The sequence below is a fragment of the Cricetulus griseus genome, chromosome 2 (assembly GCF_003668045.3).
Source record: "Cricetulus griseus strain 17A/GY chromosome 2, alternate assembly CriGri-PICRH-1.0, whole genome shotgun sequence".
NCBI classification, from domain to species: Eukaryota; Metazoa; Chordata; class Mammalia; order Rodentia; family Cricetidae; genus Cricetulus; species Cricetulus griseus.
This window is the reverse complement of record NC_048595.1, coordinates 32561086-32584956: the sequence shown is the minus strand read 5'-3', so window position 1 is coordinate 32584956 and position 23871 is coordinate 32561086. Positions and strand designations below refer to the sequence as shown.

General features: G+C 47.5%; 2 protein-coding genes across 8 annotated transcripts in view; both read left to right on the top strand.

The window, feature by feature from the left end:
- The window catches only part of Foxj3 (forkhead box J3), an 85878-nt gene extending 77157 nt beyond the window's left edge, over window positions 1-8721 (top strand). For all 6 annotated transcript variants that reach the window (XM_035439659.1, XM_027399121.2, XM_027399123.2 and 3 more), the window contains 4 exons: window positions 761-862; window positions 2641-2832; window positions 4067-4174; window positions 6022-8721. In XM_035439659.1, the coding sequence (XP_035295550.1) occupies window positions 761-862; window positions 2641-2832; window positions 4067-4174; window positions 6022-6137 (518 nt within the window). In that variant the 3' untranslated portion in view covers window positions 6138-8721. The remainder of the gene's footprint in view (window positions 1-760; window positions 863-2640; window positions 2833-4066; window positions 4175-6021) is intronic.
- Window positions 8722-8876: 155 nt separating this feature from the next.
- On the top strand, window positions 8877-23256 carry Guca2a (guanylate cyclase activator 2A). 2 transcript variants are annotated; one of them, XM_027399125.2, is made up of 3 exons: window positions 8877-18458; window positions 19189-19396; window positions 19787-23256. In XM_027399125.2, exons 1-3 carry the CDS (start codon window positions 18351-18353, stop codon window positions 19849-19851), a joined length of 381 nt encoding a protein of 126 aa, XP_027254926.1. In that variant the 5' UTR covers window positions 8877-18350; the 3' UTR covers window positions 19852-23256. The 2 variants fall into 2 exon arrangements, with proteins under 2 accessions (XP_027254926.1, XP_027254925.1); XM_027399124.2 differs by having other exon boundaries at window positions 8877-19396.
- The last annotated feature ends 615 nt before the right edge of the window (window positions 23257-23871 follow it).

The window sequence follows — 23871 nt, the reverse complement described above, 5'->3', positions numbered from 1 at the left end:
GATATTCATTCAAAAAGGACTAAAGCCAGCAATGTTTATACAGTGGGATAGCATTTACTCACATCTAGAAGACTATGTTAAGGCATTTCTCATTCCTAAGGTTGCCTAAGCTTGTTAGCATCCCTCTCACTGTATGATCTGATCCAGTCCCATAGTTTGGAGCATTTTCTTATACTGTGTTGCTTCTAAATAGAAACTGTCCTTTGTAACTTAAGAAGAGAATAACTTTTTGGTGGTATAGGAGATTGAACCTGTGGCCTCACCACACACTAGGCAAGTGCTCTACCACTCAGCTTTATCCCAGCAATAATGTATCATCTAAGGTGGGTTACAAAGTAGGAAAATGAAATTTTAACGGGGAAAGAATACTCATTTGCATGAGTTTCCCTCTTGGTCATTATTTATACTGCACAGATGAAAGGGCTAGTACCAAGATTTGCTTACAAGGTGATGTGGCTATTTGAAAACTGCCAGAATAGAGATTAGAAGACCAGCATTAAAGCCTCAAGTGCATTGTGGAGATCTTGCACTACCTATTTGGGTTCTGTTTCTTTTATTTGTGAAATGGAGAGAAATAGAAAGTTTATCTGTCTCTTAGAGGAGATTGCCCCAGGGCCTGATAGAATTGGTAAACATCCCTTTCTAAGAGTGTACAGGGATCAGCCAATGTCAGAAGTAAGGCCACTTGCTGTCTTCCCATATGTATTGTTGCAGCAGTCACTATTCCAGAGTTAACAGTGTTGTCAACCTTACTTTCTAGGTGTTTCAAGCGATTGGTATGCAACACTCGATATGCTGAAGGAAAGCTGTCGAATTGCCAGCAGTGTTAACTGGTCAGATGTAGACCTTTCACAATTCCAAGGTAAGGGTTGGTTCCTTTCACATAAAACCAGATACCATGAATCTGTTTTCTCTGGAATATTGTTTCTTTGTTGTTGAAATCAAGATCTCCTGACAGGTATGTTGGTATGTGCCTGTTCTCCCAGCACTTACTAAGCTGAGGTAGGAAGATTGCTAAAAGTGGAGCCAGCTATGGACTACATAGCAGATTCTGTTCTAGCCAGAGATACCTAACAAGATTCTGTCTCAAAAAAGACAAGAAGCATCATCTTATATAAAGACATGACTTAGCAGTAGTAGTGTTCTTAAAGGACATTTATAGAAACTTCTAATAAATTGCCCAGTTGATATAGGAAGACATTGCATATAAGAATTGTGAGGACTGTTAGCCATGTTTAAAAGAATCAGGCTTTACATATTCTGTCTCCCTTCCCTGTGTCCCATCCCTCTCCCTCTTCCTCTGCTTGTGTGCTTGCAGGTTTGTGTGCTTAGTTACTTTTTGAGGCCATAGGACAATCATAAGTGTTGTTCCCCAGTTGCTGTCCACTTTTTACCGCACCCCCCAATTGTTAGTGTATGTGTATAAGGAGTGCCAGCACATGCATGCATGCGTATGCACAAGGTACATATGTACAGATCAGAGGATGATTCTTGAGAATCACTTTTGTCCTTCTACCATGGACTCTTAAGGATTGAATTCAGGTTATCAGGCTTACACAACAAGCACTTTTTTCTCATTGGACTTTCTTTGGCCTGCCAGCCCCCAAATAATAACATGGAGACTTATTACTAGTTTTAGCTTAGGTTTGTTCTCAACTAGCTCTTAAAACTTAAATTAACCCGCTTATCTTAATCTGTATTCTGCCATGTGGCTTGTTATCTCTCCTCCCTACTGTATCCACATGCCTTAGATTCTTCCTGAGTTCTTCTCTCTCCCTGGAAAGCCATCAGCCTATTCTCTACCTACTACTAATTGGCCATTCAGCTCTTTATTAAAACAATCAGAAGGTGCCTTAGGCAAAGAAATGACTTCACAATGTACAAAAGGATTATCCCACAATAAGCCATCTCTTTGGCCTATTTATGTGTATGTGGTATATGTAAGTGTGCTTGCACATGTACAGGCCAGGGATTGAACTCTTTCCTCAGTTGCTTCTCCACTTATTTTTTGAGGCAGAGTCTCATTGGACCTGAAACTCACTGTTTTAACTAGAGTGGCCGTCCTCACCTGTCCTACTTGTGTGTGGTGGCCATTGTATTTTTTTTCCATCCTGTTCATGTTCTCTCTGCTGCTCCCACCCTCAGCTTCTCTGTGCTTGGATTATAGGCATGTGCCATAGTACTTGGCTTTTAGTCAGGTTCTGGGAATCCAAACTCAGTTCCTCATACAGCTTTGCTCCCCTTTTTTGAGACAGGATCTCTCACTGGCCTGGAGCTTACCAAGTAGGCTAGGCTGGCTGGCTATTGAGTCCCTGGGACCTGTCTTCACTTCCCCCAAACACCAAGATTATAAATATGCCATGAAATCTGGCTCTTTTTTTTTTTTTTTTTTTTTTTTTTTTTTTTTTTTTTTTTTTTTTTAAAATGCAGGTTTGGTGGATTGAATCTAGGTCTGAGTGCTTCAAGCCTAGCATTTTGAGCCCCTTGGGTAATCCTAAATATAAAATGTCATTTTTCATTGCATGAGCAGAATGCCACATCACATGAATTAAGTGAAGACTGGGGGTTGAAAAGACTTGCATTGGTGTTTCCTTGCAGTGTTAGAGGTGTGCTCACTGTGTCCCACATCTTTCCTTGTAGGTCTGATGGAGAGTATGAGGCAGGCGGATCTCAAGAACTGGTCATTAGATCAGGTTCAGTTCGCTGATCTCTGTTCCTCTCTGAATCAGTTCTTCACACAGACTGGCCTTATCCACTCACAGAGCAATGTTCAGCAGAACGTCTGTCATGGTGCCATGCACCCAGCAAAGCCTTCCCAACACATTGGGGCAGGTATGGGCTTATGTACATTTACATGATTTCATTGTCCTAGGCAACAGGCATTTGTTTGTTTTTTTCTATGTTTTGTTTTGCCCTGTAAAAATAAAAGTGTTAGGAATGTAACAGAATTTAAGCAAGTTAGCTTGGAGGTAATGACCTGGGGCTTAGTCTGCTGCCCCCCTCCCCTCAAATTTCTTCTCTGCTCCTATTTCCCCATGTATGAGTAGAGGGTGTGTTGGACTAGATCATCTCTGAGGCCATCTCAAGCCTGGGCACAGGTCTGGCTTTCCTACAGCTATTGAAAACTTGGGAGCGACCAAATCCAATGTGCTTTACCTTATTAATAGTAGGGATAGGTTTTTCTTCCCTTTTTAGGAGGCATAGTGGCTACTTTTTATTTTCATTGCATTGGTTGAATTTAAGTTCAACTTATGTGAGACACTAGCTAGCATCCCTTTGACATGATCTTCTCAAAATTCCAGGTGGTAGGATGAAGGCTAGCTTTATCGATTTCCGCCCTAGAATTAATTACCAGGAAGGGGTCATAATGCTGTTTCCCTCAGTATTTTCCATTGTGATGTGATGCACTTGACCCTTCTGAGCTCTTAAACTTGATGGGTCTTATCAGTGAAAATGCCTTAAAAATCCCCTGCAGTTCCATTTAAATGAGGTTTATGTTTCTCATCTGCAAATTTGTGATACGTTTTAAAGTCACCTTTACTTGGCTTAGTTGTGCCCTTGTGTGTGTCTTTACTGTTACTTTGTGCCTTGGCCACATAGTTAATCAGCCCGTGCTAACTCTACAGACAAGTCAAGGGGAAAATTCAGGGCAGTAGAGGAATGGGAAACAGCAAAAAGAGCTTTTGAGCCAAGACACCTGAATTCTAAGTCCTGGTTCTTTGAGGCTTGTGCCCTTGGGGAGCCTGCTTAAATGTTTGAGCTTCCTTTGACCTCTAGAAAGAAGTGGGTGATTTCTGTCTGGCCTTCTGTGTGGGTAGTGGGAGGCTCAAGTGAAGTTATGGGTGTAGAAGTAATTTTGAACTTTAATGAAGTAAAAACTGTAGATGTCCTTCCTTGCCTATGAGCTTATACCAGTGTGCTCCACACCTAGCCTAGTAGTTCAGAAGTAATAATTTCATTCCTCACTGATTGCCTTACCTATTTGCTTCATGTAGATAACCATTCCGTCATGATTCTAATGCTTTGTTTGCTGATGGTGGTAACATGTTTTCTGTTTTTTGATTAGGAAATTTGTACATAGATTCCAGGCAAAATCTCCCTCCCTCAGTGATGCCACCCCCTGGTTATCCTCATATCCCACAGGCGCTCAGCACTCCAGGAACTACGATGGCAGGTAGTGTTTGTGTACTACTACATTTGGGACCTAGAGTTGAACACTGAAAAGCTTGACCTGCCCTAGAGTAAATGAAGCTGCTTTGAGAAGGCATGAACTCTCCTTTTACAGCGTGGAGTGTAGAATAGCTTTGAGGATTTTGCTTTAACATGACTCAGTGCAGCTTTCAGAGGCCTGCTTTGACTAGCTTCTGTGGATTTTGTTCTATTGGTTCCAGAGAAGTAATCCAACTATAGTTTCTAGGCTAAAGGTATGATAAGTCACAGTGGCCAGGAGACTAGAACATGCTCTTAGAAATAGAAGGAAACTTAGCAATCCCCTAGATGAGGAATTGGAGTTGGGAGAGAAACCCAGAAATCCAGGCTGATGAGCAGTTAAACTAAGACTCAGGTCCTGATACTAACTCTGACTCACTTTACCTATCTGAGAAGAAGACAGTAAGCAGTGTCTGCCAGTGAGGGTGTTTAAGACCTGGAGAGCTGTGTACGGGGCAGTGGGGAAAGGAGGAGCGGTGCTCAGTGATGTGCTCTGGGTGAGGTGGGAGGAATGTGTCTGCTGTTACATACATTGTGTGTGCATGCATGTGCACATAAACACACACACACACACACACACACACACCATATATACACACACACACACACCATATATACACACACACACACACCATATATACACACACACACACACCATATACACACACACACCATATATACACACACCATACACACACACACACACACACACGATTAATAGGTACAATACACACACACACACACACACACACACACACACACACACACACACACACACACACACACACACACACACACGATTTATAGGTACAATACTGTGGCTAGAGCTCAAGCCAGAAAGCCAGATAGCCATTCTCCTGTCTTGGCTTCAAATTAGTGCCTGACGTGCAGTGAGGGATGTATCCTTTGGTTAAATAAAGACATTTGGGCTCATCTGTTGCATAAAGTGTGATATACTGAAAGGCTTAGCATTCATGAGAAAAATAACAGGTAGTTTAAAATTTTGTTTTTAAGAATACAAACAGCAATAATTATCCAGTAAGAATTTTACACCATTTCAAAGGATTTGCTTCAGTTCTAATAATAGAAGGACTGCTGTAAAATAGTAAATTTTGTTATGTCCCAGTCTAACTTCAGTGGTACACCAATGGCTTTTTTTTTTTTTAATAAAAAAATTAGGTGTATGAATGTTTTGCCTGTGTACCAGTTGAGTGCCAATTGCCCAAGGAAGTCGGAAGAGGGTGTCAGATCTGGTGGACCTGGAGTTGCGAGCCACCATGTGGGTGCTGGGAATAGACCATGGGTCTTCTGAAAGAAAAGCCAGTGCTCTTAACAAATGAGCCATCTCTCCAGTCCTCTGGTGTCATTCTTGATTGATGTTACTGAAACACATTAAAGTAGAATGTAGCAGACTAGTGAAATGACTGTCATGCCTTCCTTACTACAGGCTAATAAAACGGAAAGACTGCTTTTTGGAGTCAGGTGGACTGAGCTTAAATCTTCTATTTTTGGAGCCAGTCTGTATAGTCCATACTGGCCTTGAATCGGTGACTCGTCTGCCTCTTTCTCCCGAGTGTTGATACTGCATATGTTGTATCATTATACCTGGATTTTTGTTCAGTTTCTTTAACCCTATTCCCTTACTAGAAAATAAAGACTGGAAGAACAACTTTGTTGAAGGCCTTTGATGGATTCTAGGCAATGTCCCTATTCCAGGCATGTCCTAGCACATAGGACATACTATAGGGGCTAGTCAGTCTCTTCCTGACTTTCCTACCCAGGTCACTACTGACACTGCCTTCTTCTTTCCAGGCCATCACGGAGCCATGAACCAGCAGCACATGATGCCTTCCCAAGCCTTCCAGATGCGGCGCTCTTTGCCTCCAGATGATATACAGGATGACTTTGATTGGGATTCAATAGTGTAGGCTTCTTTCTGCAAGACAGCAGACTCCAGCATCCTTTCTGTTTAGTGAAAGGAAGGATTAAAGTCCAGTTGAGAGAACAAAGCGATGTTACCAGTGCTATCTAAATTCATTTTGAAGACAATCAGAGATTCTAGCTGGGTAACTTAACTGCTTTTATCTGACCCAAGCAAGAACTACATGTTTGTCTCCCACCAGTGCCCTCTGTAGCTCCTAATTGTTGTGATTTAGACAGCTTTTTGCATATTTGTGTCAGTTTGATGTTAACCACAAGTGCCAGACTGATTTTTCAGACAGAGCCTATTTTGCTGCAAGCAGTTTATAGATACATATGTGTAAATATATGTACAAACATTACTGAAAGGCTTCAAGTTTTTTCTAATTGGACTATTGTGTCTTGACAAGAAAGTTACTGCCAGTTTTTATTCCTTGTTAGGCCATTTTCTGCAGGATGCTTTCAGACAGTGTAGGGCGCTAAAAGGAAACTGGTCTTTCTAAAGCCCAGTTTTCTTTGTTTAATCTTCAGAAATAGGAGTAATCATGAATTCCAGTGAGTAAGTCAAGGGAGTTGTAGAGTGTGTTGTACCTTGTCAGCTTTGAAAGCTCTGGAATGTGTGGACTAATTGAAGCTGGATATTGCTTGGCTCTTCAAACAAATCACTGTCTCCATATTCATTTAAGTATTTATTATTCAAAAGTTATTTTAATATTTATTGCTACTTTCTGTGAATGCAGTTCTTTTGGGTTCACTAAGGAGAAATTTGTCTGAAAGCATGGTTATTTTTTTTTCCTCTGGATAAAAGTTTACAGACAAAGACAATCAGAAATATTTGTCATTCTCTTTATCACTCCTTTTACCAGGTGAGTATGGTTCCTTCTTACTTAGCCTTCCTGCTGATGGAGACTTAATAGCTATCTAGGCATTTCCTGGAATTTGAACCAGAGTCTGTTTAGGCAGCAGGGCACGGAGGCAGGGTTTATTCAGCAGTGTCCTCTCTGTTTTAGGTAGTGCTGGAAGGGGCTATAACTCCAGAGTCTACTTCAGTCTTGAGTGCTGTGACTTTGTGACTTGCTGTTGGCTCTGTGTATGCCCGACAAAGGAACATCTTGGAGCTTTTATCAGTTGGTTTGTCTCATGTCATCACAGTTTGCATGGGTTGATTGTGTTGATTTTATAATGAAAGTAGGAGAAAGGAGATTCTCCTCCTTGCAGTGAATAGATTTCTAATTGGTTCTTTATGGGTGGAAGGGGAGGAAGAATCTGTTTTAATGAGGAAATAGATTCTGTCAAATCAAGGAGAAATAGCTGCTCACCAGTTGCTTGTTAGTGTCTGGGCTTAGCAGTGCTAAATCATGTTAACTAAGCCTCAGCAAGTCTGTGGTGGAGTGAGTGAGTGAGTGAGTGTGTGTGTGTGTGTGTGTGTGTGTGTGCGCGCGCGCGCGCGCGCGCGCGCGCGCACATATTAATGGAGTGTTGCCTTGAACGAATCACTGGGAAGAAAGGGGAGCTTTGTGCATCTCTATTTTTGTGTCCCACTTGGCATGAAAAGGAAGCTCAGATAAGTGAAAATCAGAGGATTCTCAAATAGTAGCCAACAGGCCTCTCTCAGAAGGACCAGGTGAAATGAGATGGCTGTCTGCAGAGGAAAGCATGGGAACATTGGGTTCCCAGTAGTTTACTCAAGTCTCTGTTTTCTGGACATCAAACAGCTGCTCCATGACTAGGATTGCTACTAGCATTGTGCACTTTAAATATTTGGGTGTTGGAGTACTGCAGTCTCTGAAACAGAATGGCTTGAGTAGGACCACTGATCATGATTTTACAAATTATGTGAAGCTAATTTCCCATTTGGCTATTATTACTGATTTGCAGTGATTGACATATTTATTAATATTTAAACTGACCAAGAATGGCACTTGAGTCCAGACTCATCACTCTTCTGTGGTCCTTGTTCCCCAGGGTTCAGAGCAGGCCCAGTGGGCTGTGGCCAGGCAGTGCCACCTGATGGGTGCAGAGTCCCTCTAGTGGCCATTTCTGTTGGTAATTGATGATGCAGAGCAAGTTCTCTTGGGTTTAAATTGACCAGAGATTTTGGGGTAAAGACTAATAAACATACATAAACAGATGGGGTGCTCTGTCCAGGAGAAGAGTCCGACTGGCATTTGTGGCAGTGTTTGAAATGTAAATGTATTCTTGTGTGTTCCTGTAAATATTTAATACATGTCTCTCAGATGTCCTTTGAAGTGGGAGGGGATCGACCTTGGGATAATTTCAAATGGAATAGAGTATTTTGATATGTTCATCGAGAGGGTGATGTGTACATACCTATATTGTATATATGTGGTGACATGCATTGGCTTTTGTGCAGAAACAACCTGCTCTCTGTGCTGCTGTTGGACAGTCAGTGTTTTAATGTTTCTACAGTTTTCCTATTGCACGATTTCATATTCTGCCGATGGTGAGTGGCACCCATTCTTTGTAACCGTTTAGTGCTGTAAAGAAATATTCCAAGTGTCATTAGGATTGTCGCTGCCAGAACTGATATGCATGGATGGCACTTAAAATAAATATATTATGATAACTGTATTTGCAGCCTGATGGTTTGTGTCATTTGCTACAGTCGAGGGAGCCAGATGGGAACCTGTGGCCAGGCCATGGAGCCCTTGGGAGTTTGAGACTGTGCCCATGCATTGCTGCCTTAACACTGAGCTTAAAGTTGTTTAATCTCTGTACCTCACTTTCCTGAGCAGACACTTGGGGGAAGCTCTCCAGAGAGAAACCCAGAGATGAGGGACGCACAATTCTTGCCTTTAATAGTACAGGCTTGTTCAGGACAAGGAGCAAGCAGCACCTGGCTCCTGGAAGGTCACCTTAGAATTTTTCCTGATGAGAAGAGTGGAATACATGCCCCTTCAGAGAAGGCATTGCAGGTCTACCTCCAGAGGGCCTGAGACCAGTGCTTATCTCCCTGACACTGGTGTTCCGAACCCTGCCTGGAGGAACGATTAGAGTGGGGAGTATGGGTTGAGGTGGGAGCAGGTTCAGAAAGGGCTCAGCAGTAGACAGACAAGCTTGGAGACCTGTACATGGACACAGAGTCTCCTTTCATCTGAGAGAGCAGAGCTTCTACCCTCTGGCAGTATATCCAAAGATTCTAAGCCACAGACCCTGCAGGGGCCATCAGTGTTATATTTACAGATGGGAACAGGCTCAGAAAGGAGAAAAGCCTAAGCTTTTATCTCTAGTCATGGGCTTAGGATGGTTCTTTCTGGGGCAGACTCCAAAGCTCTTTTCAGCTCCACAGTTTGCCCAAGTCAAGGACAGTAACTACTCGTGTTTTTTTTTTTTTTTTTTTTTTTTTGTGTGTGTGTGTGTGTGTGTGTGTGTGTGTACATGTATGTACAAATCTCTTAGAGGGCAAGCATGGGGCCTATGTTCCTATTGCAGGCAAGTTTTGGTTACCTAGTGTTGATTGGTATTCAGCTAGGGTATACCTCACCTGCTCAGAGGAAGTGGATTTTTTGTTTTGTTTTTGTTTTTCGAGACAGGGTTTCTCTGTGGCTTTGGAGGCTGTCCTGGAGCTAGCTCTTGTAGACCAGACTGGTATCGAATTCCTAGAGATCCTCCTGCCTCTGCCTCCCAAGTGCTGGGATTAAAGGCTGCACCACCACTGCCCGGCCTAGCTAAGACATCCCTGGGTGGGCGAGGAAGTGGAAATAGTCATTGTGTTGCATGTATATTTCTCTTAGCTTTAACATGTAACTCTGAGGGCTGGTCTTTACATGTGACCCATGCCAGCTGGGTAAAGCATCCTGGACAAACCATAGTAAGGGCCTTAGAAAAGTGATTAATGCTACCATCATGTTTTTGTTTTTTTAATTAATGTCCTATGCATTGGTGTTTTGCCTACATGTATGTGTGTGGGGTCATACAGATTCCGATTGCCTGAAACAGGGGTTACAAACAAGTTGTGATCTGTCTTGTGGGTGCTGAGAATTGCACTCAGGACCTCTGGAAGAGCAGCCAGTGCTCCTAACTGCCAAGCCATCTCTCCAGCCCCTGCCATCATATTTTGTTGAAAGCATTCAGACCCAGTAAAGGAAGCCACTTGTGCCAAGTCACACAGCTACTTTAGGGACAACTGAGTGAAAGGAAGGGGGGTGGGGAGTCATTGACCTAGCAGTAGTCAGACTTCTATAAACAAGGGGAGGGATGGCTCGGGAGGTAAAGCCACTTGCCGTCAAACTAGTGCTGGAAGGAGAGAACCAACTTCCACAAGTTGTCTCTGACCGACTCGCCACGTACACATTGTCTAACTTGATCTACCGTAACCTGGGGGTGTGGTGGTGTTATGACACTGTTGTGTACAGAAGGGACACTGTAGCTGCAGTGTGCTCTGGGAGAGCACAGACTTTAAATGTTAGGGCAGTGTGAGATGGAATGTGCGTGAGCAGAGCGTCTCACCATAAGTGTGCCCGTGACTGGTGCAGTGTGCCATGTGCTGTGCCCTTGGAGGTGGTAAGCAGCCTCCTCTGGAGCTTAGGGACAGACTGCAGCCAAGTAGAACAGGAAGCACATGGACTTGCTGAGACAGTCCTTGCATTGGTTTCTTCTGGAGTAAATTCAAGAGAGAGAGTTTTAAGTTTCCTCCTGTGTCCCCTCCCCCCCTCCCCACACCTGATCAATTGTCAAATCAGCGTGGGAAAAGCCATTGGCTGCATGCAAACCAGATTCCAGCCCCCATAAGGGCAGTTGCCAGTTCCCAGCTCTTGAGCAATGTCCCACCAACATGGGCCCCAGTACAGGATGGACAGCTGCTGTTTCTCCCAAATACCTGGAGTAGATCATTATATTTAATCTTAGAAAACAACCCCTAGGCTTGATTGTGGTATCTCCTCTATGAGGTGGTGGCACTGGCCTTTAATCCATGCACACAAGAGGCAGAGTTAAGAGGATCTCTTTGAGTTCAAATCTAGTCTGATCTACATAGCTAGTTCCAGGGCTATGAAGAGAGACCCTGCCTCAAACTAATAAGGCATCTGAAGCACAGAGAGATAACTAACTTACTTGCCCAGGGTCATCCTGCTCTAATAAAAATAGTTGTTTAAATCATGGCACACACCTTTAATGCCATCATTCAGGAGACTGGGGTAGGTGAATCTCTGAGTTTGAGGCTGGCCTGGTCTACAGAGTGAGTTCTAGTACAGCCAGGGCTACACAGAGAAACCCTGTCTCAAAAAACCAAAAATGACAAAAATCATTTAAAGCAAAGGTTGCAGGAAATGCCAGTGGCCACCAGGGGGCGGTACTGCCAGCTGCTTGCCTGTTTTCCAGAAGGGTTCCTTCAACTCTGAGCTGGCTGCCCCTTTGCAGCCCCCAGAGCTTACAAAGGAAGAGGAGTCAACCCTCTCTTGTCTGTGTCCCCTCCTCTGTGTGGTAACTTGCTAGCTGGAGAAGCCTGAGCCTGAAGTTCTCAGCCTAAGCCCCATGTGGGTTACTTCCCAACTGCCTTGGCTGGATCATAATGAAGCTCAGCAGCCCCAGGGATGTCATTCCATATCTGCCGGCCTGGGGCCTGCTGATGAAGGGGCTGATACTCCTCCTACAGACAGGCGCCGTTGAGGCAGGCCCCACACCTTGCCCTCCCCAGCCCTGCCTGTGAGCCTGAGTGGGCCTGAATGGTGCCCCATGCGCCGCTCCGACAGGCGCATAATGATTATTGCCACCATTTGCTAGCTCCCTGCCCGGTACTTGACAGCCATTATCTGCCTCAGCACTCCCAGCCACCTCGTGAGGTCAGGGCCATTATCTGCCTTTTACTGCTGGGTATTGCCGCTCTGAGAGGTGAAGTGTTGGCCCAAAGGTCACTGCTGGTGTGAGGGGGAGGCCAGAGCCCAGATCGGCCTCATTCTGGACTGTGCTTTCTATAGAGGCCGATTTCCTCTTCCACAGCAGTCCCAGGAGCCCTTGACATCCCTCTCCCTCTTCCCAGCCCACCCTACCCTAGAGCCTGCCCATTTCCCTATTGAAGAATGTCAGCTCTTTGCCCTCAGTAACACCCCCTCCTCCAGGTCAGAGAGCAACTTCCTGTCCCAGACAAGTTATAATAAAGATGCAAGAACACCTACCTCTCGGCCTCTCACCCCATGCCTGAGTGATGCTCAAGTGGCAGGAATGGTCCTGGTTCACTCACTGAAGCATAGGTTGTGTGTGTGTGTGTGTGTGTGTGTGTGTGTGTGTACGCGTACGCACGTGCGCGTGTGCGTGTTTTCATGTTTGAATCCACATGTGTGAATACATGCTTATGTAAGTGTGTGTACTTGTGGAGGCCCCTGATTTGAGGTCAGATCAGTGAGACAGGTTCTCAAATCAAACCCAGAGCTCTCTGATAATGGCTACTTTTGCTAGCCAGCTTGCCTTGGGGATTCCATCTCCATCTTCCAAGGCTGCCAGCCCACCCAGCATTTATGTGGGTTCTGGCACTTCCTAGGGTTGCTTAGCAGATTGGAGGTTGAGGGACAGGTCAGAAGGGTGGGGAGGTTCCTCAGTCTCTGCTTAGGATCAATTCTGTCCCGTATCCTGGGCAACACTCACCTGGGATCGAGCTTCCTAGCCAGGTGCTGTTGGATTTGGGCCCTGCGGGTCTCCCATAGATGTTTTTTTCTCATCACATGCCTGGCTTGTCCCTGTTGTCGCTCTCCGGGTAGTGTTGATTTGAGATAGATGGCAGATGTGAGCCTGTGCCTGCCCAGGCTTTCTCATCCTAGCAGAAGTGGACCCCTTGTCATTGTCCTGTGGTCTAGATTGCTGCGGACCTCAGGTCCCAGTACAACTTGTGCTTAAGGCAATGGGGAGAAAAGGAGCTTTGGAGTCAGGTTCTGGGGTTCTTGGTGAGCAAGACACTACCTTCCCTGAGCCTCGCTTTCCTCTTTAACATGGGAACAAAACTCCTTACCTCAGAGTGGTGTTGAGAAGCCAGCTGGTAGACACATGGCAGCTGGACACTGCGCATAGATCCAGAGGAACTTTCCTCCTCCCTTCCCTCTGCTCTGACCAAGTTGCCAAGAAACAGCTGCCCTCCCACCCCCCCTTGCCCATGCCTGCTGAACTGGAATATTCCCTTCCTTCCTGTATGCTTGCTTACCAGTTGCAGCTCACCATCTACCCTCGGCCCTCTGCCCAAGTGGCTTTGTACATAGTGGCTCTGCCAAGGTCTTAAACTGTTTCTTACTGTCACCAGGCAAGTGCCCAAGCCTGGTGCTGTTTGAGCCCTGCTGTGCTTCAGTTCAGGCCAGCCCTCCTCCCCTGGACCCCCAGGTCTACATCCATTGGTCACAGCCACTTTAAGTATCACATCCACCAACAGGCATATGATAGCCTGGCCTCAGGAAACAGCCCCAGGCTGACCTCTCATGGCTCCTAATGTGTCCCACAAGGAGTCCAGTGGAGTCTGTCTCAGCTTGGGTTCCTCTGAGTGTGTGTGTGTGTGTGTGTGTGTGTGTGTGTGTGTGTGTAGGGCACTCCTGAGGGTGGGCAGTCTAGCCGAGTCTCTACTTCCTGCCCTCCAGGATGGGAGGTTGTCTCAGTGAGATACCCTCCAGGATGGGGAGGAGGAGGCAGCTGCTGTGTGTGAATGGGAGCAGATGGTGAACGAGTGGCCATCTCTCATCCGGGCTAGCCACAGGGGGGATGACTCTGCTGGGCAAATAAGCAGACACACCCACACCACTCCCCAGCTGCCCCCTGAAGCATTAAGAGAAATCGCCCACCAACTTGGGGCCTGGGGGAGGGGAAACTGGGCTTAGGCTCTGGCCAGGGCCTCCAAGCCCCACCAGCTGCCACTTCCTGTGTGACACTGGGAACTCTGATCATCTATTTTTTCTGCAGCATGGGCACTACTGACTCGGCGAGCCACTTCTCTTCCTTTCCTTGAAGGGAAGTATGTGATGCCAGCAACAGTACAGGAGGTCCTGCATTGCACTGAGTGGAAGATCAGGTTTTCCTTTGGCATTTGAGAAAATTGGATTCAGTTCTGGAATTTATAGCTATATGACCACAGTTGTCACCAAATCCACCTGGCAGTAAATCTTAAAAACTGTGCCTTCCCCTGGGTTGAAGGTGCCCAGAGCTTGTGTTTACATGTGTGCTGTTGGCCCTGTGCCTTTCTGCAGTGCACAGTAAATACAGCTGTACCCAGCAGCCATGTATGTACGTGGCCTTGGGAAGTCAGGGTTTCTCAATCTCACTGAGCTTCAGTTTGCCACCCCCACCCCTTAAAATGGGATTATACAGTTATTACTCATTTCCACCTGTTGCCAGAGCTGTTAGGAGGCTCATAGCCATTGGAATTCTCAGGCAGTTAAGGCTTCCTATAGGTTCCCATGGCAACCAGAGAGTGCTACACCCATTTACAAGCTTTGCAGGTTGAAAATGCAGATCATACCTCTCTCAAGGTCACACAGATGGGACTTGGTGTGTTCAGGCTTTCTGGGCCTTGTTTGGTTTAGGCCTGCGGGCTCACAGGCAGGAGTCCTGGGAGGACCACATCTCTAGTAGACTTGACCTTAATGGGTACCTGGAGTCACAGTGAGGTCACCTAGGTATAGCCTTTAAGCCAAATCTGCTGGCCAAAAGGAATAGTATCAGTCTCTTTGGGAAGCTTGGCATGCCCCAGCATCTAGCAGGCCCCCTCCCGACTTCCAGCAGTGGGGGTAAGGGACCGTTGTGTTGGGAGTAGGATTGGTCTATAGCCAGAGCTGGAAAGGACTGGCTGGGGCTTGACACAGCCAGTCTCAAGAGTTGTTAGCCACAGTTGTTAATATCCAATGCTGTGGATATCAGTGCTTGGAACAAGCCCTGGCACTCTCTGGATTCCCTCTAGACATGGTAGCATTCACTGACTTCCAGGCCTTGTCTGAGCATTGGGCATACAGTTTATGCTGTTGGCCTCTGGCAGGCTGGCTCAGGGGGTAGAAGTAGTTGTAATTCCAGGGTTCAGGAGCCCCTGAAAGTTACTGGAAAATACTGAAATCTGCAGCAAAACTTTTTCACCCATCTGCAGCACAGAAGCTGAGACTCTAGTCATGTGACTTTTAAAAGATGAAGCTGGCACCAAATCTAGGGGCAGCCTAGCTTGAAGCCTTGAGCTCTGGTCGTCTCTCCCACTTCTGTGTAGAGCTTTGAGGTCCTAGCTAAATGGTGCACTCAGCAGGGGCTAGATCATGACCTTGAGTGCCAGCCAGGTAGTCTGGCTTTCCTCTGAGGTTTGGAGCAGCAGCTAGTTGTCCTTAGATGGTGATGCAGCCAGGTCCAGAAGGTGCTATGGCTTGGAAGGCCCTGGAAGTATGCTGGCTTGCCAGAGAGGTGGCCTTGGAGTAGGGGAAGCCCAAACAAGAGTCACAAAGTGTAGAAGCAAGGCGTACAGGGTGCTGAGGACAAGCCTCCAGATTCATGGTGCAAGCTTGAGGTACCAGGAGTACAACTAAGGTCCAACTTGTAGCAGCTTCAGTGCAGGCTGATGAGGTCATACTCCCTACAACAGGGGACTGAACTGGCCCCAGGTTGGCCAGGGGCAGTAGTGGGAATGGAAAGGAGTGGGGTTGGATAGGGCCAGACTCAAGGGACAGGACCTATTATCTATGTCCTCTTTCCCACAGTGGAACTGCTTCATCCTGACAGGCAGATGGACAGCTAGCTACTGGGCAGAAGAGGCAGCAGGAGTGGAAGCCTCTTCCCCTCCCCAGAGCACAGCCACACCTTAGGGAAGACAAGAGCCACCTTGAGTCAGAAAGGGTTCCTCTAGCCCAGTCCACCCTAAAGCCAAATCAAATCCCAGCACAGTCTTATATGCTCCCACGTCATCCCAGACCGAACCCAAATCATAAACCCAGCCCCACCCTACCTCCAACCTCACCGCAAACTCTTCTCAATTGTAACCCCACAAGGAATCCGAACCCAGCCCAGCGGCCTCCATGTCATTAGTCTCCACCTCAAGCTCTTTCCTACCCCAGCATCCACTTCCAAACCCAACCCTAACACTCACTACCCCCCAAAGCCCAGCCTGGTCCTCATGTTAGCCCCCCCCCCAGTGCACCTCAATACCCCCAAAGCCCAGCCTGGTCCTCATGTTAGCCCCCCCCAGTGCACCTCAATACCCCCAAAGCCCAGCCTGGTCCTCATGTTAGCCCCCCCCAGTGCACCTCAATACCCCCAAAGCCCAGCCTGGTCCTCATGTTAGCCCCCCCCAGTGCACCTCAATACCCCCAAAGCCCAGCCTGGTCCTCATGTTAGCCCCCCCAGTGCACCTCAATACCCCCAAAGCCCAGCCTGGTCCTCATGTTAGTCCGGCACCCCCCCCCCAGTGCACCTCGGAACAGTCCCCTGCTCCTTCTGCTCCACCACACAATTCCTCCCAGTCACAGCATCAGTGACCTCACCTCCAAACCAGCTCCCTGGTACCCTGCAACTGCATGTCCCTGCTCATGCGCACCCTTCCTAGGCCCTTAACCCCACCTAACACTCGGCAGAGGCCAGCATGGAGAGTGCATGAAAGTGCACATGCACTTGTCTGCAGGCACACAGACACCACTGCTCCCTGAAGAACACACCCACCTCCTCACATGTCTAAACAGACACGCGTCAGGACATGCACACACTCCTAGCAGATATACACATACCCATGTACACACAGACACCTCAGCACACACACACATCCATCCTTAACGTAGGCGCATATACTCTTTGGGGGACACACACATATAATCAAGCATGTACACACACCCCAGTGCACTCAGGCATACATGGGCACACATCAGCACACTCAGTGCGTACACACACAAACATACACTCCAGTACACATACAAACACGCTTTTGCACAAAGCCCTTTCAGGGTGCCTCCATACATCCTTCAATACACAATCAACATACATACTCATATACATCTCAGTGTACATGCACATATTCCTTCAGTGTACACATACACGCTTCTATGAATATATAAGGCACATCTCAGTACATGCAGGGATTTGCACGTGACCCCACGGTGGGTGCGGGTCTAGCTTAGGACAGCATGGCGGGACCAAATGTTTCCTCCCCTGCCCCTGGGTTAGGTACTTTCTAGTCCCTTCTTCCCTGGCTCCTCTCCCTCCAGGCCCTTCAGTACTGACTCTCCCATCCAGGGATGTTGTCCCTTGCCCTGGCTATCCGGGTGTACAGTCAGTGCAGTGGAGCAGCAGGAAGAAAAGGAGGCCCCAGGACAACTTTCTCTGGGGCCCTGGGGCTCATACACCCTAGTCCTGCCGTGAGCCACGCTGCATTAGGCATGCTCAATCCCAACAGGGGTCAGGTTGGAGGGGCCCAGATCCACATAGATCCGTCTCAGCCACTGATAGCGGGGGGTAGGGCAGGACAGAGGGGTCATGCCACCTGAGGACCTGCTGTAACTGTGCTAGGCAGGCCGCCATCAGAGGAGACAGTGGGGACAGGAGCTGCTGCTGGTGGTTAGGTAACAGCCCCTTCATCAAGGGCTTCTTGTGTTTCAGGAACTGGAGTCCTCATAGACTCCCTAGCATGGGGTATCTTTCAACCAGGGAGATGCTCACATTGGTCTCCATAGAGAAACTGATGGGAAACATCTGCCCATGACTGGCAGGTGGTGGGATTTGAATGCATGCCTGAGGATGGCAGAGTTGAATCTCAGAGACCAAGCCTGGCGTCTGGGTCCTGTGTTCCCAACCTCCCTGTTCTCTTTTATCTGGGCACGCTTACTCTTCGTATCCCCCTGAGCATTCTAGGTCCAGCTCACTTCTTGCTCCTAACACAGGCTCTGTGGACAAAAGTACCCCATTCTCAGGCCTCTGTATTGGTTTGATCTCCTGTCCCTGGTGGGAGATGCCTCCTTCATGCTCCCACGCCCATGTTAAATGGCCATGTCTCTGTTGTCATTGTCGTCATAGTCACCTTTCTGGGCCTCTTTCTTCAAGGGCAGGGCTGGGTCTGCAGGGCCTGGCCCAGAGTAAATGTAGGACCCAGCCCAGCTGTGGGTCAAAGTAGTGCCTGGGGAGGGGCTGAGACTCTGTTGATCTCTTATCTCTCAGGCTCCCTTGGTCTTATCTGATGGGGCTCAACAGGCAGCAGATGAGGCTGACAAGGTCCCAGGGTTACTCAGTAACCCTGGCCTCTTTAAAAGTCCCACTGTTTACCCCCGACACTCAGCATGAGCCACTTCTCTGCCCGGCACACTGCTGCCATGAATGCCTGTTTGCTCTCTCTGCTGTGCCTCCTGGGCGCCTTGGCTGTCCTGATAGAGGGGGTCACTGTGCAGGTATGGCCCCATCCCAACTTGTTCTGGCCCATCCTTGGAATCCTGAAATGAGGGATGGGCTTCCTCTGGGACCCCCAAGTCCTACTAGCCACGCAATTTTCCCCTTCAAACATGGAGGAGAAAAAAAAAATAACAGAGAGACAGCAAGAAATAACAGCTGGGATAGACAGTGATGGAGTGCCTGGAGTCTGGCTCTTGCCATGTCCCACTGCAACCCGCCGTTGCAGCATTGGGGAGGAGGGGTTGCTGGTGGCATTTCACAGAATAGAAATGTGAGCTTCACAAAGGTTCCAAAACAGCCGAAGCTGGTGGCTGGGAAGGAAGATGGCTGGTTCCCCCATTTTGTACTTGCCTGGAGCACCAGGCTTTGTCCCAGGCATTAACTGCACTTCATGGAGACCTAGATGGTTGGGCATATCTATCGGCGTCTCAGCAAGTGGGGTCCTGCTTGCCCAGGGAGGTATCTGGGATCCTTTTATTGCTTCTTGAGGTGGAGGCCCCCTGACAAGAGAAGGGCCTGGGCCAGCTTGTTGGCAGGTCAGCCACTGCATTCCTGGCTGTCCTCAGCTGCTTCCCTACTCCCCACATGGTAGTGTGTAGAATTCCGGGCCTCTTGAAAGCCCAGGGACACAGAGGTCTGACGTCATGCTGCCCCACAGATTGTCTCAAGCAAGCTGCCCAGGCTGGGGCCTCCTGCAGCCTGGCCTCATGCTCTGGCTGTCTCTTTCAGGATGGAGACCTTTCCTTTCCCCTGGAGTCAGTGAAACAGCTTAAGGACCTCAAGGAGGTACCAGAGCCCCTGCTGGTGAGTCACAAGAGGTTTGCTCCCAGGCCTCTTGTGCATGTGCCGCCACAGCTGTGCAGCCACCCTGCATTTCCAGAAGCACTGAGGCCCCTCTGCAAGAAACCCAATGCTGAGGAGATCCTGAAGAGGCTGGGTGAGTGGCCTCTTGGCTAGTGTGGCTGGGGTGTTCTCTGATTGGTGGTTCTTGAGGAGGAGATGTGCTCTGATTGGTTAATTCTAAGTAATAACTGCTGAAGCCTCTTAGAAGGGCCTTCATTCAGAAGCATGTGTTAAAAGGAACCCGTGCTGCATCTTCTGACCACAGTAACTCCATCTCTGTTCTGGGCAGGAGCTGCACCGATTGGCTGGCTTCAGTAATTCATAGGCCTCATGTGAGGCAGAAAGCCCAGAGGGTCAGAGGAGATGGGCCTGCAGGGATTTAATCTTGGTGGCTGGTGACAGATATCCAAACTAGTTGGAGAGAGCCAGGGGGTATGAGGGAAGGGTGGCTGTCTCTCACCAGGCTCCTTTCTCTCTTGACCAGAGGCCATTGCTCAGGACCCAAACACATGTGAGATCTGTGCCTATGCTGCCTGCACTGGGTGTTAGGATGACGTTGCTTGTCTTCTCAGCCTGCGTGGAAGTCCCTTCTACCTTCTAGAAGCAGGGATGGGAGGCTGGCAAAGACCCACCCCCAGCATCTCAACCTACCCTTCCCAGGGCAGGGAGTAAGCTGAGGAGACGGTTACCTGGGAAGTCTTACCTGGGGGCTGTGTTAACCCTCAGCCAATATACCAGACTCGTAACCTCGGGGACTGTGCTAACCCTCAGTCAATAAACCAGACTCCTAACCTTGGGGACTGTGCTCACCCTCAGTGAATAATCCAGACTCCTAACCTTGGGCACTGTGCTAAACCTCAGTCAATAAACCAGACGACTCCAGGACTCTGTTTTGCCTTCGTTCTTTTTCCCGCTGTCAGTCTAGCAGTCCTGTGCTGTGGACACTCATCTCAGAAAGCTGGGATTCAGTGTGCAAAGTAGAAGGCTCCACTTCCTTGCCGAGTTCCTCTGCCACACAATGATACAGGGACCACCTGAGAGGGTGAAATCTTGACTTTTCTCACATATACCCTGGGGTCACAGAGTCACTAAGCCACGTGTGAGAACAGGAATCTGTCTGAGCAGGTTTGGGTGTCCCATACTCACAGGTATTTGACCTGCCACTCAGGATCTGGCTCCCTCTGACCAACGGTGTGCCTTCCGCCCTTCCTGTGATCCCATTTGAAGCGGTACCTCCAGCCCTCTTCCTGCATGCCTACTTAGGTTACCAGCCCATGTTCCATGGCCGCTTCCCCATGGCCTTTTCCTTATCCTCCCCAAGAAGAGTATTTATGCCCTGTGGTCATCTATATCTCTTGTACCTCTACCCATCCTGTTGATGACTTCCAGGCATGAGGAAGTTGTTCATGTCACTTGAAGTTAATTCTGCCCTCAGTGATGACTGCTGGAAGAAGATTGTGGGAGGAAAATCTGGGACTCCAGGTCTCAGTCTCTGGTCCTCCAGATCCTGGGTGATGTTAGGAAAACCACTTCCCTTCTCTGTGTTACAGTTTCCTACTCTGTTACAATATCTAGACTGTGTGAAATGATGCACTTAAAGCTCTCAGTTCAGGCCTGATACAGCAGAAGAGGAATTCTTTAAATTTTTAAAGAAAACAAACAAAGCAAAATCAAGGGTCAGACTGAGAATGGTTCGAGCAGGAGGTGACCATACACAGCACAGGTTAGCAAGGACATGGGGGACAGAGAAAGAAAAGGCCACTGGGGTCTGTCTTGGGGAGTGGGAAGAGAATTGCCACAGTAGGGACTTGAGACAGGCTTCCTGTGTCTGGAATTCAGAGGATACCCTCTTCTCGATAAGGCCAGGACGCTTTGCAAGGAGGAGGGTTTTTCATTATTCTGGGATCTGCAGTGGGACAGATGGATTTCAAAATCAATATGAAGTGGGGAAGGAGAGAAACTTCCAGAAGGCAGGGATGGTGGGAAGACATAGAGCCACTGGGGTGGATAGTTCAGTCTACACAGTGTGGAGCGTGGGAGGCAGCCAGGATGCAGCTTCAGCCTGACTCTGAGAAGCCATGCCCCTCTCTCTGAGGCTTGCCTTCCTTGTCTGAAAATGGGATTGGTGACAAAGATTCCACCCAGGGTTGCTGAGGGATTTGACCACCTGTATGGTGGATAGAGTCATTTAATGCTTCAATATTGGAGCCAGATTCATTGAGTGTGACTTTGGGCAGTAAGACTCCCTGCCTGCAAAATGGAGATCATAAGAACTACTTTGACCCGTATGGTGGGACCCACATGTACTCCCAGGACGATTGGTGATGGTGACAGGGTTAGGAATTCAAAGTCATCCTCAGCTCCTAGCCTGAAACCCTGCCTTGCAAACAAAGAAACATGAGAAGAAAATTTTACTTTGTAGAGTTGAATGACGATTAAGCAAAGTGATACTGAAAGAGTTCTTTTTTTAAAAAAAAAATATTTGTTTAATTTTTAATGTGTATTAGTGTTTTATCTTCATATATTTATGTGAAACCCAGGGCTCTGTGCGTGCATTCTACTAAATGAGCCATATCCCAGTCCTAACCCAAGCATTCTTAAGCAAAATGATCAAAGCCAGCACAACACACTGTAATAGTTTAAATGAGAAATGTCCCCTATAGTCTTGGGCATCTGAACACTTGTTCCCACTTGGTGACATTATATAGAAAGATGCATGGGGTGTGGCTTTACTGGAGGAAGTATGTCACTGGGGGAGGGCTTTGAGGACTTCTGTTCTTGCCCACTTACACAGTTTGCATTCTCTGGTTGTGGTAGAGGATGCGAGCTCTCAGCATCCTGCTCCAGGGCCATGCCGCCACTCACCTTCTGCCACTATTCCCCATCATGAGAGGCTTTTACCCCTCAGGATCCTGGAACTGAAAAACTTCCTTCTGAATTATGAAGGCGGGTTAAAGGAAGTCCACAAATGCCCCGAATAAAGAATGACAGATATTTATTTGGGGAACACTCACACATTGAAGGTAAATAACCATAGCAGTCTAATGCCCCTGGAGGCACAGGGTCTGCGATGCAAGATGCTCAAACCACAAACCAAGAGAGCCTGAGTGGGCCCCTCCTCTTCCTTATAAGGGGTCACGTCAAACACCAAAGCCACACCCTCAAGTCATTACCTCAAGTCTATTGGCAGAACAGGATGCCACTACAATAAAAAGCTTTGGTCATGGTATTTTGTCATGGTTGGAGAAATTTAACTAATATGCATACTATCTTATCTCAAAGTCTACTACAAAGATATAGTTGTCCAAAGAGTATGGTCCTGACAACAAAGAAAAAAAAAAAAAAACAAGCAGAAATTAAAGTAACATATACTACCAGGGAAGAAAAAAAAAAACCCATCATTAGTTTACCCAGCTATGAACCCTGTGGACTACTGGTGCAGTAGTTGCATGAATGTTATGGGAATAGCCAACCCCTTTCTGATTGGATTTAAAGCCCACTCCATAAGATGGAACTCATGCCTGCTATTGTTAACTGGGCCCAAAACCTCACAGCTGACTAGGTCCTAGACCATAGGGGGATAACCTGATGCTATTTTTCTGCTAAATGGAAATAGTCATAAACTGCCCCTGAAATTCTTCTCTTCATACCCATGGATAACTGCATCTGTTGGCCCTTTTTATTATTTAGTAGATGGTGATTAATACAGAAACCAATAGCCAGTCATTGTGCAGAGAATAAGAGACTATAGAGTTCACTAAATGGGACATCTTTATCACAGCCCCCACTCCAAGGCTCAGAGCTCATCACAGATGAGGGGCAGAAAGACGGTAAGAACAGAGGGAATTGATATTTGCCCGACAAGACAGCACAGTTGCCAACATGAACCATAGCAGCTGGGACTGCATGCACAGGCTTGGCACAAAATCAAGCCAGCCAAAATCTCAGCATGGATTGGGGGAGGGGCTCATGGAGTCCTGATGGGAAGTACTTCTGTGTATGTTTATCTTATTGATTGTTAAATAAAATACTGTTTGGCCAATGAAATGGCAAGTTAGGCAGGACTAGGAGTCAAAGAGGATTCTGGGAAGTGTAGTAGAGAAGTGCTGATCCAGGCAGGAAGTGACATAGCAAGGAGACTCATATTTAAGCGAAGGAGAAACAGGAAGGGCCCTTTTTTCCCCTCGGCTCCTGCTCCAGTGGCACAATGTGATCCACCGACAAGGAGGGACGTCAATAAGGCGTCCGATAAGATAAGTCTTATAAAATATATAGGTTTATGATAGTTAAGACTGAACTAACAGATGAGAATCCTAGTCATTGACCAAGCAACATTAAACCTAATACAAGTTTCTGTGTATTCATTTGGGCCTAACTCGGGCAGGTGGCTGGCGTTAAACTCACACGTGGCGGTGGGGCTCAGGCAGCTTTTGGTGGAGAGATTTATCATAACAGAGTCCTGCCCCTAGCTAAGGATCTATTGACAGCCAGTGGCAACTGGGGGAGGGAAAGTCAGTTTTCTTCAGGGATGCTGCCCCTGAGAGCTGACCCCTGGTTCAGTAGATTAGC

Excerpts from the sequence above, each read along its gene's own strand:
- Guca2a (XM_027399124.2), top strand. The coding sequence starts at position 19,045 with ATGGTAGTGTGTAGAATTCCGGGCCTCTTGAAAGCCCAGGGACACAGA. Across the intron at positions 19,397-19,786 it reads GGAGATCCTGAAGAGGCTGG|AGGCCATTGCTCAGGACCCA; the intron begins GTGAGTGGCCTC and ends TCTCTTGACCAG.